The following is a 17,695-nucleotide window of genomic DNA, read 5'->3' on the forward strand; positions in this document are numbered from 1 at the left end:
GCTGGCTTGGGGGTGAGGGTAGGGAAAGAATCGTGGAAGTGGAGAAATCGGCACGATGGCTTTGTGCAGGCTAGGGGGAGAGAGAAAGAAAGGAAAAAATAAAGAGGGGGGGCCAGGGGGAGAGAGAAAGAAAGGCAGAAAGAAAGAGGGGGACCAAGGGGAGAGAAAGAAAGGCAGAAATAAAGAGGGGGACCAAGGGGAGAGAAAGAAAGGCAGAAATAAAGAGGGGGTCAAGGGGGAGAGAAAGAAAGGCAGAAAGAAAGAGGAGGGCCAGGGGGAGAGAGAAAGAAAGGCAGAAAGAAAGAGGGGGACCAAGGGGAGAGAAAGAAAGGCAGAAATAAAGAGGGGGGTCAAGGGGGAGAGAAAGAAAGGCAGAAAGAAAGAGGGGGGCCAGGAGGAGAGAGAAAGAAAGGCAGAAATAAAGAGGGGAGCCAGGGGGAGAGAGAAAGAAGAAGGATCAGAAGAAGGACCAGAGACTCATGAAATCACCAGACAAAAAAGTAGGAAAAATGATTTTATTTTCAACTTAGTGATCAAAATGTGTCCGTTTTGAAAATTTATATCTGCTGTCTATATTTTGCACTATGGCCCCCTTTTACTAAACCGCAATAGAGTTTTTTAGCGCAGGGAGCCTATGAGCGTCGAGAGCAGCGTGGGGCATTCAGCGCAGCTCCCTACGCTAAAAACCGCTATCGCAGTTTAGTAAAAAGGGAGGGGGAATATTTGTCTATTTTTGTATAGTTGTTACTGAGGTGACATTGCATAAAGTTATCTGCCTTGACCTCTTTGAAAACCCGCGGAATATAAATGATAATTAACATTTTCTCTGCGTACAGCGTGCTTTGTGTTTTTAAAATTTTATTGTTGGTAGATCATTTTGACTTGGCCACAAAGGTAAGGGGGAGGGAGGGAGGGGAACTGCTGAAAGACATCTAATAATCCTTGCAGGCTTGACTGCAGGGAATTATTTTTGTAAAATCATGTTTTGTTATGTGACTGGCATTATCTAGACTTTAATTTCTATGAATGAATAGAATGAAAATGATATAAAATTACTTGCTTGTTTTTATGTGCGTGCGCTGAAGGAAAGTGGAGAGAGAGTGGGCTGAGGATGCTGAAGGGAAATGGGGAAGAGAGTGGGGAGAAGACGCTGATTTATAAATTGACAATTGTACAGAATATTGTTTCTTTTTATACTTTAATATAAACAATTCAAGGCTTGTGTGGATGGAATCAGGTGGTTTGCGGGGATGGGGACCGAGCTTACGGGGATTAGTCCAATAAAATTGTATTTTTTTATATCTCATTATTTGTTTTATTTTTATTTGTTAATTTATAAAGTGGTGATTGTTATGTATCAGTTTTTTCAAATTTACATCTACTGTCTTTATATTTTGCACTGTTTTAGAGGACATGTGTTACTGTTTTTTGTGGTGTTGCATTGTATCCAGGGTCTGGTTTCTTGGCGGATCAGTTTAACTTTTGTCTACATATTTCTATTTTTAGTTTGTGATTATTCCATTTTGGGCGAGGGTGTATCTCTGTTCTGTGTGTATGAAAAAGACATAGTTTTCAGTTGGCATTGACTACAGGACCAATTGACTGTGCGGGATCTGGCTTGTTTAGTTTTACAATGTATGTGTTGGTGTTCTAGTGCTCACTGCAGTGTTTAAGATGCAGCCTTTTCCTAGGTACACTCTTGTGGTGCGATATGTAGATTGGTACTAAAAATCATATTTTTCATATAGATGGGTGGGGGTGTCAAAAAATGATGGGCCCTGGGTGCCACATACCCTAAGTACGCCACTGCCTGCAACTACTCCATATGTACTTCTAATGTCATGACAATTTAGACATAATTTATGTTTTGTTATGTTTGGAATAATGGTTACATATATGAGGTTCAATAAAAGAAAATTTTCACTGCCTGTTTCTATTCTGACCATTTATTCCATTTCATGGTTATTGCAAAAAAAAAAAAAAAAAATTTTTACATGGGGGGAGGGGGGGTGTGTCAAAAAATGATGGGCCCCGGGTGCCACATACCCTAGGTACGCCACTGCTGTGAGGGAGTAAAAGAAAGAAAGAGAGAAATGGGAGAGGCATGGGAGAAGGAGGGGTGAAACAGAAGGGACATGAAAGAAGAAGGTTAGAAATGTGTGATGTGTAGGAGGGAAGTGTGTGTATAAGAAGGGAGCATGAGAAAGGGGGAAGAGAAGAACGGAAGAGTATGGGTAGCTATATAAAACAAAGGGAAACAAAAGAAATAGGATATAAGAATTATACAAAAGAAGAAAGCAGCAGAGAAGAATCTAGTGAAAAGGGTTAAGAAAACAGAATATTTATATACCTCCTTCTATCATCATACTCACATCTCTTTCCTGGGGGGTCTCTCCAAGTACCGCACCAGACATCCTGTATTCGTGTAACAAAAATACTTGGAGAGACCCTCCCAGGAAAGAGACTTGGGAGCACTGCTCGACAAGTCAATGAAGCGGTCTGTGCAATGCACGGTGGCGGCGTCAAGGGCAAACAGAATGCTAGGAATGATTAAGAAGGGGATCACGAACCTGTCTTTATCTACTAAGTCTATTCCCTTCATTATCTTGAATGTTTTGATATGTCCCCTCTCAGTCTCCGCTTTTCAAGGGAGAAGAGACCCAGTTTTTCTAATCTCTCACTGTACAGTAACTCCTTCAGCCCCTTAACCATTTTAGTTGCTCTTCTCTGGACCCTTTCGAGTAGTACTGTGTCCTTCTTCATGTTCGGCAACCAATGCTGATGCAGTATTCCAGGTGAGGGCAGTATTCCCGGTACAGCGGCATGATAACCTTCTCCGATCTGTTCGTGATCCCCTTCTTAATCATTCCTAGCATTCTGTTAGCCCTTTTTGCCACCGCCGCTGCGCATTGTGCGGATGGCTTCATTGACTTGTTGACCAGTACTCCCAAGTCTCTTTCCTGGGGAATCTCTCCAGGTACTGCACTGGACATCCTGTATTCGTGTATAAGATTTATGTTACCAACATGCATCACCTTACACTTATCCACGTTAAACCTCATTTGCCATTTTGCGGCCCAATTCTCGAACATGTTTATGTCACATTGCAGGTCTTTGCAATCCTCCTGCATCTTCACTACTCTGAATAACTTCATATCATCTGCAAATTTAATCACCTCACTCGTAAAGAGGGGGAGGCAAAATCAGAAAAAGTCTGGAGAAATGAAAATTGGGGAAAGAAAGTGAAGGAGGATCAAGAAATAAACACAAAATCAAGAATCATAGATTTCTAGCAGAGGGGAAGAAGAGGCCATGCTGAGGAAGGACAGATGGACTCAGAGTATGGGACCCTGCAGGATCAATACTGTGACTCCACCTGCCTTTGAACTGAAGAATCGGTATGCAGCCCTGGAAGTGGAAGAGATCATCCCAGGGAGAGGAAGGAACAAAGCTTGAAATCCCTAAAGTTGCTGGATCCGTAACCACTAGGAGGAGGTGGTTGGTGATTCCCTTCTGAGGGGTACCGATATTTCCATCTGCAGACCAGACATGATGTCCCAGAAGATGTGCTGTCTACCTGTTGCCAAAATCCAAGATATTACGGAGAACTTGCCCAGACTCATCAAGTCTAAGGACTATTATCTGATGCTGCTCATCCATGTTGGCATTAACGATACTGCTAGGTACCCCTCCAAATGGATCAAAAGTGACTTTGTGGCTCTGAGAGAGAAAGTGAAGCAGTCAGGTACATAGGTGGAATTCTTGTTGATCCTACCTGTCAAGGGTAAAAGCCAGGGTAAAGAAAATGGCATCCTAGAGATGAATGCATGGTTGCACAGATGGTGTCATTGAGAGCATTTTGGCTTCCCGGACCATGGGATGATTTTCCAAGGGCTGCTGAGCAGGAATGGTGTGCATTTATCAAAGAAGGGAAGAAGTGTCTTCAGCAGCAGACTGGCTAGACTACTGAAGAGGACTGTGTCTGTGTATGGCCGTTTGGTGGAGGATGGGCAGGGGAGGGCTTCAATGGCTGGGAGGGTGTAGATGGGCTGGAGTAAGTCTTAACAGAGATTTCGGCAGTTGGAACCCAAGCACAGTACCGGGTAAAGCTTTGGATTCTTGCCCAGAAATAGCTAAGAAGAAAAAATAAAATAAAATTTAAATTGAATCAGATTGGGCAGACAGGATGGACCATTCGGGTCTTTATCTGCCATCATCTACTATGTTACTATGTTAATAATTGGGGGCAGGGTGATCATAGCTCCCAGGTAAGTATAAGTCCTCAGGTAAGTGAATCACTAAATATCTATGTACAAATGGGATAAAGGGGCAATGCCTGGATAGCAGTATATACTAATGTTCAAAGTATGGGAAACAAGGTTTTGGAGCTAGAGGCTGAGTTAGATTCAGTGGCAATCACAGGGACATGGTTCCAGGCTATAATCTGTTCAGGAAAGACAGGGTGTGAAGAAAACGAGGGGGAATGGCATTATATGTTAAAGATCATATTAAAGCCACACAGGATCTACAGGGTAAGGAAGAGGCACTGCAGGGTCAATTTGGAAAGAGGGAATGGAAAATGTATTTGAATTGGTGTGATATACAAGCCTCCTTCAAAGACAGAAGTGGACAGAGATTTAATAGAAGACATTCACAGTATAGTTGTAAAAGGGGAAGTTATAGTCGGTGATGTTATAGTGGGTGATCATCTGGCATCCATTGATCACCACATGGTGTGGTCTAATATTAAGACAGGTATAGAGAGGGCTCATTCAAAAGTAAAGGTTCTAGACTTTTTTAAAAACTAACTTTGTTCAGATGGGGGATTATGTCAAGGAATTGTTGCCTAGATGGGAACATTTGGAAGAAATAGGAAAGCAGTGGGCAAAACTGAAAGGAGCTATTCTAAGGGTAATACAAATTTTTGTAAGGAAAGTAAGTAAAATTAAGAGAAAAAGATGTGGCTCTCAAAAGGAGTAGCTGAAAAGGTAAGCAACAAGAGGTTAGCTTTCATAAACTACAAAAGATTGCAGAAAGAGGAAGACAGGTAAAAATATCTGGAAAAGTTAAGAAAGGCTGGTCAAGTAGTCAGGAATGCAAAGATGCAAATGGAAGGAAAAAAAAAAAAAAAAGCAAGCTACCCTTCAATCAAGCAAATCCAATTTAAGTACATCTGGGATAGCACATTTACATTTCAGACAGTTAAAACTATAGAATAGTCTTCCACTGCAGATTAGAGCTGTACTGTGTTACATGCTTTTTCAAAAGTACTTGATATCTTTACTCTTCTCTAAACACTATAAACTTTAATTTATGAGTGATTGCTTTAACTTCAACACATTTAGCTGACTTCATGTTAATTTGTATATCACTCAAAGTGGTGTATAAAAGCCCAGAATAGAATTAAAGGTGCCATTTTGAACCTGGACATCAATGAGGCACAAGCATCTGGAGATCATTCCTGCTCTCTAATAGAATGGCACTAAGGGGCTCCTTCCAGTGGTATAGTAAGGGGGGGGTGGGGTGGTTTGCTCCGGGCACAGTCTTGGTAGGGGCACCGGCATCCATCCTCCTCTCTGCCCCCCTTGCTCCTTTGGAATCCCCCCCTGCTGCACATATGCGCACCTTCTCTTCCCTCATACCTGTTTAATTTTCCCTGCATGAGCAGCATTACGAGCTTGCTGCCCGCATTGGTGTCATCTCTCTCTGATGTCACTTTCGGGCCCTGAGCCTAGAAAGTTACATCATAGGGATAGCCGACACGATGCGGGCAGCAAGTTCAGGAGGTTGCTCGTACCTGGAAAATTAAATACGGGGGAAAGGAAGGGGGCAGGTGCAGCAGGGGGGCTGAGAAGAGGGCAGGGGAGGGGTGCCACTGTCACAGGTGCCACTCACCCTTGCAACACCACTGGCTCCTTCTGGTAAATGTTGGGAAACCTGTTGAGGTCTTCAATGGATGCTGTCCGGGAGTGTCAAGAAGGTTTCAGCATATACTGTTGGAGTGTTTTGGGAGGGAGATGGGGATTCTTTTTGGATGCAGGGCTTTGGTGAGGGTGGTTTGTTAGTGTGGATGTATTTACAATGCCTTGTTCAGGAGGCAATAACCACATCCATGCTGTCTGCTGCAGTGACAGCACATGGCGATTTACACGCACTAACTACAAGCCGATATCCACTTCCATGACCCATCCATTCTCCATAATCTTTATTGAATCACAGCTTTTATTTAATTTACACACTTATACAATAAAACACTTTCAGCGACTTTGTATTGACTCAGCTTCCAATAACGCTGGAAAAGTTCATACGGCTAAATAACCAGCCACATTTTTCTTCATGCACCTACCACAAAATGACGGGCAAATATACAGATCTATAGCAGCGTCCATGGAATACTTGTGCAATTTAAGCAATTCATGTAAACAACAGTGACTCGTGCAAAAGTGATATTAAGGTGCCTTGTGCATATTAACTTCAATGCCTGGCCCCCCGACCCAGGTTTCGTTTTCTTCATCAGGAGGGGTCTATACAGGCGAACTCAACCGGGGAACGACACCAGAACAGGAACTGATGAAGAAAACAAAACCTGGGTCGGGGGTCCAGGCATTGAAGTTAATATGCACAAGGCACCTTAATATCACTTTTGCACGAGTCATTGTTGTTTACATGAATTGCTTAAATTGCACAAGTATTCCATGGACGCTGCTATAGATCTGTAATTTGCCCGCCATTTTGTGGTAGGTGCATGAAGAAAAATGTGGCTGGTTATTTAACCGTATGAACTTTTCCAGCATTATTGGAAGCTGAATCAATACAAAGTCGCTGAAAGTTTTTTTATTGTATAAGTTTGTAAATTAAATAAAAGCTGTGATTCAATAAAGATTATTGTTAATTCATCACAAAATACTAGCAAGTTTATCCCTATTAGTAGCCATCCATTCTCCACCCATTTCCTACATCTTTCAACGAGTACTTAGCAAGCAAATTAACAAATGCTAAGTGTTGCAATCATGTGAAAATAGTACACACACACACAAGCTCCTAAATGTATGAACAATTGAGTGAAACGTAAGTCTCAATTCAGAATTATTTGTCCATCTTTTCTCAGGTGAAAGCCCACAATCAGCGATGATTGACAAAATCATCTCATTTCTCGAAGGGGGAACCATAACTTACGCAACTACACTGGAGGAAAAAATATCTAAAGAATATAAAATAGTCGATGTGAATGATTATGTGAATTGGGCCTCTTCATTGTCAGATGCCCCAGTGATAATTAAGAGGAAGGTAAGCATGTTGTTTTAGGACCAAGGAGAAGTTAGACTAGCAACTGACTCAAATGGGGCATTTCTCACATGTAAAGTACAGAAAATGGCTATGAAATTGCACAGGAAAATAAAAGTAGGCACACAGGGGGAGCTCTTTACCAAACAGTGGCAAAAGGTGGCCTTAGCATGCCCTTATACGGGTCATTCCCATATGCTAAGGCCATGGTAATGCCCAGATGTAGTGTCATGGTTTTCTGGTATTGTAATTCACATATAACTGAGCAGGTTTTGTGGAATATAAATTCAAAATGTAATGTTGTTTAATTTTTACCACTGTGGTAAAATCGCCGTTTTTCTGAGTTTTTCAATAATGGCCATGCGCTGATCGAATTAGTACGCGAGCCCCTATTGCCACCTATTTTGTAAGCAGTTAGGACTTGCATGTTAAACCTATGTTAATTGGTTTGTGTGTGGTAAGATTAGGATGCCTAGCGGTACTTAAAGCAGGTGCCGTTTATAGAACCTGGACCTATGTGCTTCCACATTAACCTGGAGTAGGTACCGTGCATTAATCTGAATGTTAATACATAACCTAAAAAATATATATACAGTGGTACCTTGGTTTAAGAGCATAATTCGTTCCAGAAGCATGCTCTTAAACGAAAACACTCGTATATCAAAGCAACTTTCCCCATAGAAGATAATGGAAACTTGAACAATTCATTCCACATTCCACCAACTCCCCTCCCTCCCCCCCCCCCCCAAGGCTACCGGCGCTGCTCCATCATCCCCTCCCCCCGCTCTAACTGGCATCGCACCCCCCCGAAACGGCATCGCAACCCTCCCCCCCCCCGCGAACCCCCCCCCCCCCCCGCGATAACCGCAAAGCACCCCCGTGCTGATAGCGGCATATGCCCGCCCTTCCTCCCAAGCACGGTCCTTATCCCTTCTGCTCGATGTAAGGGTGAATGCGAGCTCCCACCTCTTGCCTGGGCTGGGCCTTCAGCATCTGCGCATGCTCAAGGCCTTCTGGCTCTCGTTCTCTCGGAGAGAACGAGATCTCCGAGAGAACGAGAGCCAGAAGGCCTTGAGCATGCGCAGATGCTCAAGGCCCAGCCCAGGCAAGAGACGGGAGCTCACATTCACCCTTACAACGAGCAGAAGGGGTAAGGACCGTGCATGGGAGAAAGGGCGGGCGGATGCCGCTTTCAGCATGGGGGTGCTTTGCGGTTCTCGTGGAGGGACCATGGGGGAGGTAGTTGCGATGCCAGTTAGAGCGGGAGGGAGGTGCTCGTACACCAGAACATGCTCGGTTTGCGAGGCAAAAGTTTGCTGAGTGTTTTGCTCATCTTGCAAAACACTCGCAAACCGGGTTACTCGCAAACCGAGGTTCCACTGTATATATATTACTAGGAATGTTCCTTCTTAATGCACAATTACATTTGGCCTTGCTATGCATTAAAATTCAGTTATAGTGCATTAAGCACCAAACTAGCCCCCTCCTCCTCCCATTTTACAAAAGTGTTGAAGAGATTTTTAGCGCCAGCTGGCACACCGAATGCTTTGTGCTGCTCCGACAGTCATAGAGTTCCTATGAACGTCAGAACAGTGCAGAGCATTCAGCACGCCAGCCAGCACTAAAAATCTCTTCCACACTTTTGAAAAAAAAAAAAATTAGGGGGGGTAAATACATTTTAATAGAAGGGCCACAAAGATATACAGTGCTCCCCCATGAATTTGTGGTTCGTGGACCCGGTCATTCGCAGTATTCTCCGACTGCCTCTTCCTGTACTAAAGTCGGGCTTCACCAATCAGGAGCTGCGTGTCAAAGCAGCTCCTGATTGGTGAAGCCCGACTTTAGTACAGGAAGTGGCGGTCAGAGCATACCGTGAGGGATTTATTTCACTTGCCGGCACTCCAGCTGCCCTCTCCTGCCTCCCCAGGCGAAAAACCGTATTCACTGCTTTTCAATATTCACAGGGGTTCCTGGAACGGAATCCCCTGCGAATATCGGGGGAGTACTGTATTCAGTGTGGTTAAAAACAAGAACAATTTCCAGGTTCTGGTCCTGTTACATTTCTCCCTGGTGGCAGGATACAACATATTTTGTTACTATAGCTGCTATGTCTCTTCTATCCCCCAGAATTATACAGTTTGTCCTGCTCAGAAAAGTCTTAGATTTTCTCAGTTAATATTGTATATATCTTTGATGTCTTTGCAGTTTGCACAGTGCATTTCTGTTTCTATATCTCCAGTGTTGCATTGCATGCAACGTCAGGCTTCATGGAGTTTTCATCTCAGGTTTTGTCTGCCTCTTTCTACTCTGAAATCACTTGTTCTGTATTTGGTGAAGGTCTCTATTTCTTAGAATATATATACAAAATCATAAACAGAAGTTATAGCAGAATTAGAAAAGGTACAGAGAAGAGAAACAAAATTGAGAAAGGAGTGGAGAAACTTCTGTATGAGGAAAGGCTAAAGCAGCTAGGGCTCTTCAGCTTGAAGAAGAGATGGCTCAGGGGCAATATGATCAAGGTCTAAAAAATGGAGAGTGGAACAGGTACACATGAATTGCTTCTTTACTCTGTTCAAAAATGCAAGGACTAGGGACACACATTGAAGCTACTAAGTAGTAAATTTAAAACATACCATGGAAAATATTTCTTCACTCAACATGTAATAAACTCTGGAATTGGTTACCAGAGAATGTGGTAAAAGCGGTTAGCTTAGCAGAGTTTAAAGAAGTTTTGGATAATTTCCTACATGAAAAGTCATAAACCATTATTAAGGTGTACTTGGGAAAATCCATTGTTTATTTATAGGATAAACAGCATAAAATCTGTTTTACTCATGTGGGATCTTGCCAGTACTTGTGACCTGGATTGGCCAGTGTTGGAAACATGATACTGGGCTTGACAGACTTTCAGTCTGTCCCAGTACATCAATGATTATCTTCTTATGTATCCACCAGACTAAGCACCTTTTTTTGTTTCTTTAAGTAGCATATGTTTGGCATAACTTTTAAAAATAAAAATTGGCAAATGGATATTCCAAGTGAATCAGCTGCAGATGTATATTCAATTGGCATCCAGTTGTTTTTTTAAAATTTGGTAAAGCAGACCTTCAATCTCATAATTAATAACTCCCTATTGTAACACCACCACAGAGCTCCATGTATTTCAGTATAGAGCCCATGTATTGTAACACCTCGCAGAAGCTCTTTGAAACTCTTTATGGTAATATCTCTACAGAAGCTCATGTAGTGTAACACCTTTGCAGAAGCCCAAGTAAACTGTTCCGAATTGACTCCCGTCATTAGTAGCAGTATAGAATCTCTGAATAAACATAAAAATAATGAAAAAAAGACAAAAGATATTCTTCCTCTGTTTTCTTTATAGCCAGCTCCAATTTATGCTCTAATACCCGTGAAGATGAAAAATGCGCATGAAAAGAAACAGTTTATGGAAAGAGCAATTGAAGATTACCTAACTGAATTCAGTGTGTGCAAGTGCCAGCCTTGTCAGAATGGTGGTACAGCACTGCTGGTGGATGGAGAGTGCTTGTGTAAATGCCCACTGTATTTTGAAGGCATTGCTTGTCAGACTCTTAAGTCAGAACTCCTACAAAGTAAGTACATTTGGTTTTTTTAATGACATGTTGAAACTTGGCCCCAATTTATGCTGTATTACATACATAAAATTACTCCACATGTTATATATATAAAAACATTTTGGGTCCAACCCTCCCACACGGCGCTGGAGTTAGACATAAAGAACTTCATTAAGATAAGTCCATGGTTAAAATGAAATTGGACATGAATTTTTCAAAAATGTATTTATTTACTTATTTATTTATTTATTATGAAAAGATAAATCATGAAGCACTGAGCACTTTAGAGTTAACTAAGTACTTTAAAGTGAATGGAGTAATAATAATAGTTAGTATATGAAAGAGTAAAAAGAATACAAAATTTACACTGAGCCAGTGACGATATTACCACGTAAAGCTCACCGCTATGAAAGCTTATTGATGCAGTGGAGTGGTGGGGCTGAGACTTAGATAAGAAGAAATACAGAAAGATAAAAGGCTAGCTATTATAGTTGGCTGCACAATTGGTAGATTTTTAGAGCTGTTTTTGAGAAGATTATAAAAATATGTATGACATATAATTAAACTCTGGAATTTATTGCCAGAGTATGTGTAAAAGCAGTTAGCTTAGCAGGGTTTAAAAAAAGTTTGGATAATTTCCTAAAAATACATAAGTCATTATTGACATGGCTTGGGGAAATCTCCTGCTTATTCCTAGGATAAGCAGCATAAAATCAATGGTCCATTTTTTGGGATCTTGCTAAGAATTTATAATCGGGGTTGACCATTGCTGGAAATAGGATACTGGGTTTGATCGACCTTCAGTTTGACCGAATATAGCAACTCATTTGTTCCTGACACGAAAGGAAAGAATTTTTGAAATGAACACATTCCAAACAATCATGTAACAAATACTAGATTTTCAACTTATTACCAAAAGGAAAAGGCTCAGAACCCATAATGCGCTGGCAGAGAAACCTAATGTTTAGAGAGACTGGCGATAGGAGAAAAAGTTTGAAGGTCCAATATAGTCCCAATAGGGTTGTCCAAAATAACCTAAAGTTGGAAAAACTGTGTGAATTGAAGTTTTTCCTGTGAATTTGAAAATAATTTTTTTTAAATGTAAAGGTCATCCTGGGGTCCCTCAAAGCCAAGGATTACATAAAGCTCCATTTCTATTAAAATTTGCTATTATTTTTGCTTAATGGAGCAAATTTCTTGGTATTATAACTATAACTTTTATGTTTTCACACTCAGCAGTGATACATTGATATAAAGACATTTTGGCCTGGATTCTGTATAGGACACCTGGTCTCAGAAACTGATGGGCATCCTATACAGAATCGCACCTAAAAAGAACCTGATTCACTAACAGATGCCTGTTAGAGAATTGGGTTGCCGCTGAGCTTATCGCAGCAAGGGGTCTCCATGACATGATAAGTTTAGTGGCAACCTGTCCTCACCCCTGCAAAGATTGTTGGCAGGAGGGATGCCCAATCCCTCCTGCCAGAACACCCCCCTCCCCCCGCCCCATCGCCAGCACACACACACAGCCCAGTAGATTGCCAGCAGGAGGGATGCCTAATCCCTCCTGCCGGACCCCCTCCATAGATCTCCGGCAGGACGGATGCTCAATCCCTCCTACCTAAACCCACCCCCTTTAGATCGCCCAGCTCACCCCCTGGACCCCTCCTTCACCCCCACCCAGAGCCCCACAACCCCTGTCAGCAAATGATAATAAAAAGGCAAAAAAATCTAGCAGTATATTATTAAACAAATCTTCAATATCTGCACTTTATTGTGGAAAATAACAGAAATTTAACATACGTTGCTAAACATACCTAAACGCGTACACTTTGGTGTGGTCATCTACCAATGGCGTTCCAAACACTCAAGCACTCTTAAGATAGCCCAATTTTCAGCACAAAAGATGCATGCACTTTGTATTCGTTGTGTTAGCTGACAGTTTGATTGGTGCCTTCTTAAAAATGTACCCTCTAAACTCTGTATTAAAGGATCCAATTTTAATGATAGCGCATTTAAATTTGACAGACCCAAATCCTCCTGTCGATGGAAGATGGGGATGCTGGTCGAGCTCATCTCAATGTAGTGGTGGAGAGCAAACACAGAGCCGCCAGTGTAACAATCCTGCACCACAAAATGGAGGCAAACCATGCGATGGAGAAAGTATCAGAAAAATCCCTTGCTAGAAATAATCGTACGTATATCCATTGTATGAAGCATGGAAAAGAAAAGGTTTGTGTACAAAACACAGTGAGAAATCACTTGATAGATAAGTTCTCTCTCTTATTCTATTTATTATTATCAGACAACCAGAAGTATTTTCTAATTTTGCTGTTGCTTCAGCCATAGTCATCAGACCAAGAACTAGAAAAGCCAATATTCCAGTTGATCTGTGATGCAGTGTATGAAGGAGTGTGTGAGCCTATCTCCCCTCCCCTCCTGCCACCAGGATGTCCAAGTAGAATTTTGAAATTATGGATGTCTAGTGGCCTCCCCAGCACTGTGCCCAAGAGATTGCTGTGGTCAGTTATCAAATGTTTATAGTGTTCCCTGCCCTCTCATTTGTTGAGCCCATTTGTCTCCTCCCCCTCCTACTCTCTTTCCCCCTTCAGCTGCACATGTAATCCATCAGCTTAAATTGTTAATGTCTTTATTGCTTAAGTGAAAGTGGTATCTGGTCACATTACCTTTAACATGCGATGTCAGTATTCTCAGCTGTCTGTATTCTTGGAAACAGTTAACTCCTGACAACTTGATGTACCATCTCGTTGCTGTTGATAAACTGCTTTTCACAACATGACCTTCTCAAGTTTGGATTCATAAACATTCTTAACATGTCCTTCTGTCACATGTTACATGTATCTAGGAAACCGCTGTTTGTATATTTTCCAAGGCTACATGCATGATTCTGCTGACTACATGGCCATGGTCCTTGATGGTTACACAGTGCACTGTTCTTCCTCTTTGGCCACTATGCTGTTTCAGTGACCTGCTCTATAGTCTAAGGCCAGGTCGGTGAAACTACATTAGTGGAGAAAAATTGTCTGTCACAAATTTTGAAACTTACAAGGTTTTATTAATAATAATAGTCCTTTTTATTTTACTCTTTTCGTTGTTAAGTATATCGTAATAATGCTTTCACATTTTAGGGAAATACACATTAATATAGACATGCTAGAATACTTCTTATGAAAAGTATAATACAAGAATAGGCAGAGAAAAAAATGCTTCTTAAAGCCAAAATAATATCAAATTAATGTATGTGGAGCAACACAGGTCTGGCCATTAAAGCAACATGTTTAACAGTGTAGTATTGCCCTGAGAGGGAACTGTTAAATTTCTTTCACTATAAATATTAGTAAAAATAATATATATACAAAATAAAAACAAACATAAAAACAGAGAAATATATAAAAACATATAAAGAGAATATATAAGCTAGGTAATTGCAGACCAGTGATAGTTCACATCAGGCTATCTGGGTAAGATTAATTTCAAACCCAGTCAGCTGTGAACACTTGAGGTCTTTCAGCCTACAAAAACCATAATTCTACACTATACATATAGATCGTGGATTTTAAGTTAAAAAAACTTCTCTACACTCAACAATTTTTAAGGGATATTTGTCTTTGACTTTTTATACAGTGGATTAGACCATTTACAGAATCACAGCTAATGGCACTTATGTAAAAACTTAGGCGCTGGAAAGTAGGCAAGGGTTCTAAAGTTAGAAACATGTGCAAAGTTAGAAACATGAAGGCAGATAAAAGGCCAAATGGCCCATCTAGTCTGCCCATCCATCTCTTTCTCTCTCTGAGAGATCCCACGTGCCTATCCCAAGCCCTCTTGAATTCAAACACAGTCTCTGTTTCCACCACCTCTTCCGGGAGACTGTTCCATGCATCTACCACCCTTTCCATAAAAAAGTATTTCCTCAGATTACTCTGGAGTAGTGCTGCCCAATTCACGATTCAAATCGATTCACCAATTCACTTTGGGTGAATCGATTCAAATCGATTTACAATGACAAAAAATCGGCCTCCCGATTTGGTGACTGACCCTCCTCCCTTGCCCCTAAAGCAGAATCGGCTGCACTGCCTCTTGCTGGCCAGTCACTGCCGCTCCTGCTTTAGAGGGCGAGTGGGGAGGGTCAGTCAGGAGTGCTTCTCCACTGGCCTCCCACTGGTGTCCGGCTTCCCCCTGGCCTCCCGGCATCAATTTACCTAATTTCAGCAGCCTGCAAAGGATCGCTGGTGCTAGCGATCTTTGCAACCTGCCATAGATCTTCGGAGTTGTCTTCTCTCTGCCATGGTCCCGCTCCTCCTCTGACATTAGAGGCAGGATCATGGCAGAGGAAGCATTTCAGGTGCCTATGTTTTTGGAGAATCGCGCTTAGTGGCATCTAAGTCACGCTCTGCCCATAAAAATGCCCACTAAGCACCACTAAGCCTATTAAGGTATTTTGCCAACTAAGTTAGGTGTCTAGAGGCAACATTTATAGAATTTGGGCCTTAATGGAGAATAAGGAGAACAAGGACACATACAGGTTTTTTTTTCCATGGCCAACAGAAAAAAAAAAAAAAAATCTAACATTCTAATGCTTCAAGGGTAACTTGTTCTATAACTCGAGGAGCTAAGTTGGATTTAACAATAGCTGATACTCTCCCTCCCCTTTCTATCTAAATGGGTGACGGGACTAAATCGCTCGAGACAATGGCGCGCCGACAACTGAGCGCAGACAACTGAGCGCAAGGTTGATGGCGCGCTAAAGAAAAGCACTATTTTAAAGGGCTCCGACGGGGGGGTGTGGGTGGGAACCCCCCACTTTACTTAACAGACATTACGCTGGCGTTGTGGGGGGTTTGGGGGGTTGTAACCCCCCACATTATACTTAAAACCGAACTTTTTCCATAAAAAAACAGGCAAAAAGTTCGGTTTCAAGTATAATGAGGGGGGTTACAACCCCCCAAACCCCCCACAACGCCAGCGCGATGTCTGTTAAGTAAAATAGGGGGGTTCCCTACCAACACCCCCCGTCAGAACCCTTTAAAATAGTGCTTTTCTTCGGCGCTCAGTTGTCTGCGCTCAGTTGTCGGCGCGCCGTTGTCTCGCGCGATTTTGTCTATGAACCATCTAAATGTGATGATACAAATGCTTGATATTCATCCTGACAAAGCATTCTTAATAATACTTCATTATTATCCTGTAACCAAGTTTCCACAACCAAAAAAGTGGTCAGAGAGAAGATCAAGTTTCAAGTTTTATTAAAATTTTGATGTATCGCAATATCATTAATTCAAAGTGATTTACAATTAAAACCGAGGTCTTAACTATTAACTAAAACCAACACAAACGGACCCAACGGACCAATACATAAGGGAGGTAGGGAGAACTACAATAAGTAAAGTAAAGGATACATACAAGGAAAATACAAATGGAGGGTAAGAAAGTTTAAAAGTATTTATAAAAGTATAGTAGAAAATTAAGAACTTTTTTTTTCTCAAATTCTCAGAGCCTAAGACAGAGGATTAATGAGTTTAAGCATCAAATGGGATCGGTTCATAGACAAAACCGCGGAAGACAAAGGCGCGCGCCGACAACTGAGCGCAAGATGGAAGCGCGCGCCGAAGAAAAAGAGTGTTGTTGGGGAACCCCCCCCACTTTACTTAATACAGATCGCAGCGGCGTTGTGGGGGATTTGGGGGGTTGTAACCGCCCTCATTATACTGGAAACTTAACTGTTTCTCTGTTTTTTTAGGGAAAAAGTAAAGTTTTCAGTAAAATGTGGGGGGTTACAACCCCCCAAACCCCCCACAACGCCCCCACAACACAGCGTGATCTGTATAAAGTAAAGTGGGGGGGTTCCCCCAACACCCCTATCGGAAACCCTTTAAAACAGTCATTTTCTTCGGCACGCACCTCCACGTTGCGCTCAGTTATCTGCACTCGCCTTTGTCCCGGCGCGCTTTTGACCTGACACCAATGGGATCAATAGGGACTCCGATAATTAGGTCTCAAAAGCATCCTTGTAAGATCTTGTAACTGAAAATGTTTATTCTTTGAGGCATCCACTGCAGGCAAAAACCCTTCACAAATTCCTAAGTTTGATGCAATGCTTTGGGTTCATAAGTTTGTGCTAGAAAACAACTATTAATATTGTATGCACATGTCTGTGTAGATTTAGATAAAAAGGATTTAAACATTTAGCCATTTTTACAAACTTATAGAAACAATGAATCCGTAAGAAGTGCAAAAAGATATTGGAGTCAAACCAAGTTTAAAACAATTATATAAAATGCTGTGTTTACTCTTTGTTCATTTTAACAGATGCTGAAGTTATTTGAAAAAATCCTGAACAACCTTCAGAAATGAACAAGCTTTTCTTAACAAACAATACCATACTGTAAAATCTATAGGTCATAAACTGTTGAATATCTTCTCTTAGATGTGAGTTGGTAGTGGATATGCTACAGTTTCTCTTGCACATCACCTTACTGTGTATATGGAATAAAGACCACTTTTTCACTGTCTGTGGACGCTTGTAGAGTTTTTCTTTTCTTTTCAACATACCATGTGTTGTTAATTCCTTGAATTTACACTTCTATGCCTTCAGTTTAAACATTCTTTATAGCAATATTGTAATCCACCAAGGATAGGAATTTTCCCCCGATTGATAGATTATAAATTCTACATGGAAATTGCCAGGAAAATAATGCAGCCTCTCCTGTTTTTTCTTCCCTCCTCTACCTCCTAACTCCTGCACTCGCCACTCTGCACAATCCTTTCCCTCCCTCCTCCCAATAGGATGAAAGTAG

The 17,695-nt window shown here is 41.6% G+C and overlaps 1 protein-coding gene across 2 annotated transcripts in view; it reads left to right on the top strand.

Moving 5' to 3' along the window:
- C9 (complement C9) overlaps nucleotides 1-17,410 on the top strand; it is a 77,119-nt gene extending 59,709 nt beyond the window's left edge. Inside the window, exons 9-12 of one of the 2 annotated variants that reach the window (XM_033932394.1) lie at nucleotides 7,109-7,287; nucleotides 10,667-10,895; nucleotides 12,909-13,074; nucleotides 17,208-17,410. In XM_033932394.1, the coding sequence (XP_033788285.1) occupies nucleotides 7,109-7,287; nucleotides 10,667-10,895; nucleotides 12,909-13,066 (566 nt within the window). In that variant the 3' untranslated portion in view covers nucleotides 13,067-13,074; nucleotides 17,208-17,410. Of the gene's footprint in view, nucleotides 1-7,108; nucleotides 7,288-10,666; nucleotides 10,896-12,908; nucleotides 13,113-17,207 lie in introns of both variants that reach the window. The other variant, XM_033932403.1, reaches the window with a different exon arrangement.
- The last annotated feature ends 285 nt before the right edge of the window (nucleotides 17,411-17,695 follow it).

This window comes from Geotrypetes seraphini, chromosome 1 (genome assembly GCF_902459505.1).
Source record: "Geotrypetes seraphini chromosome 1, aGeoSer1.1, whole genome shotgun sequence".
Taxonomy (NCBI): Eukaryota; Metazoa; Chordata; class Amphibia; order Gymnophiona; family Dermophiidae; genus Geotrypetes; species Geotrypetes seraphini.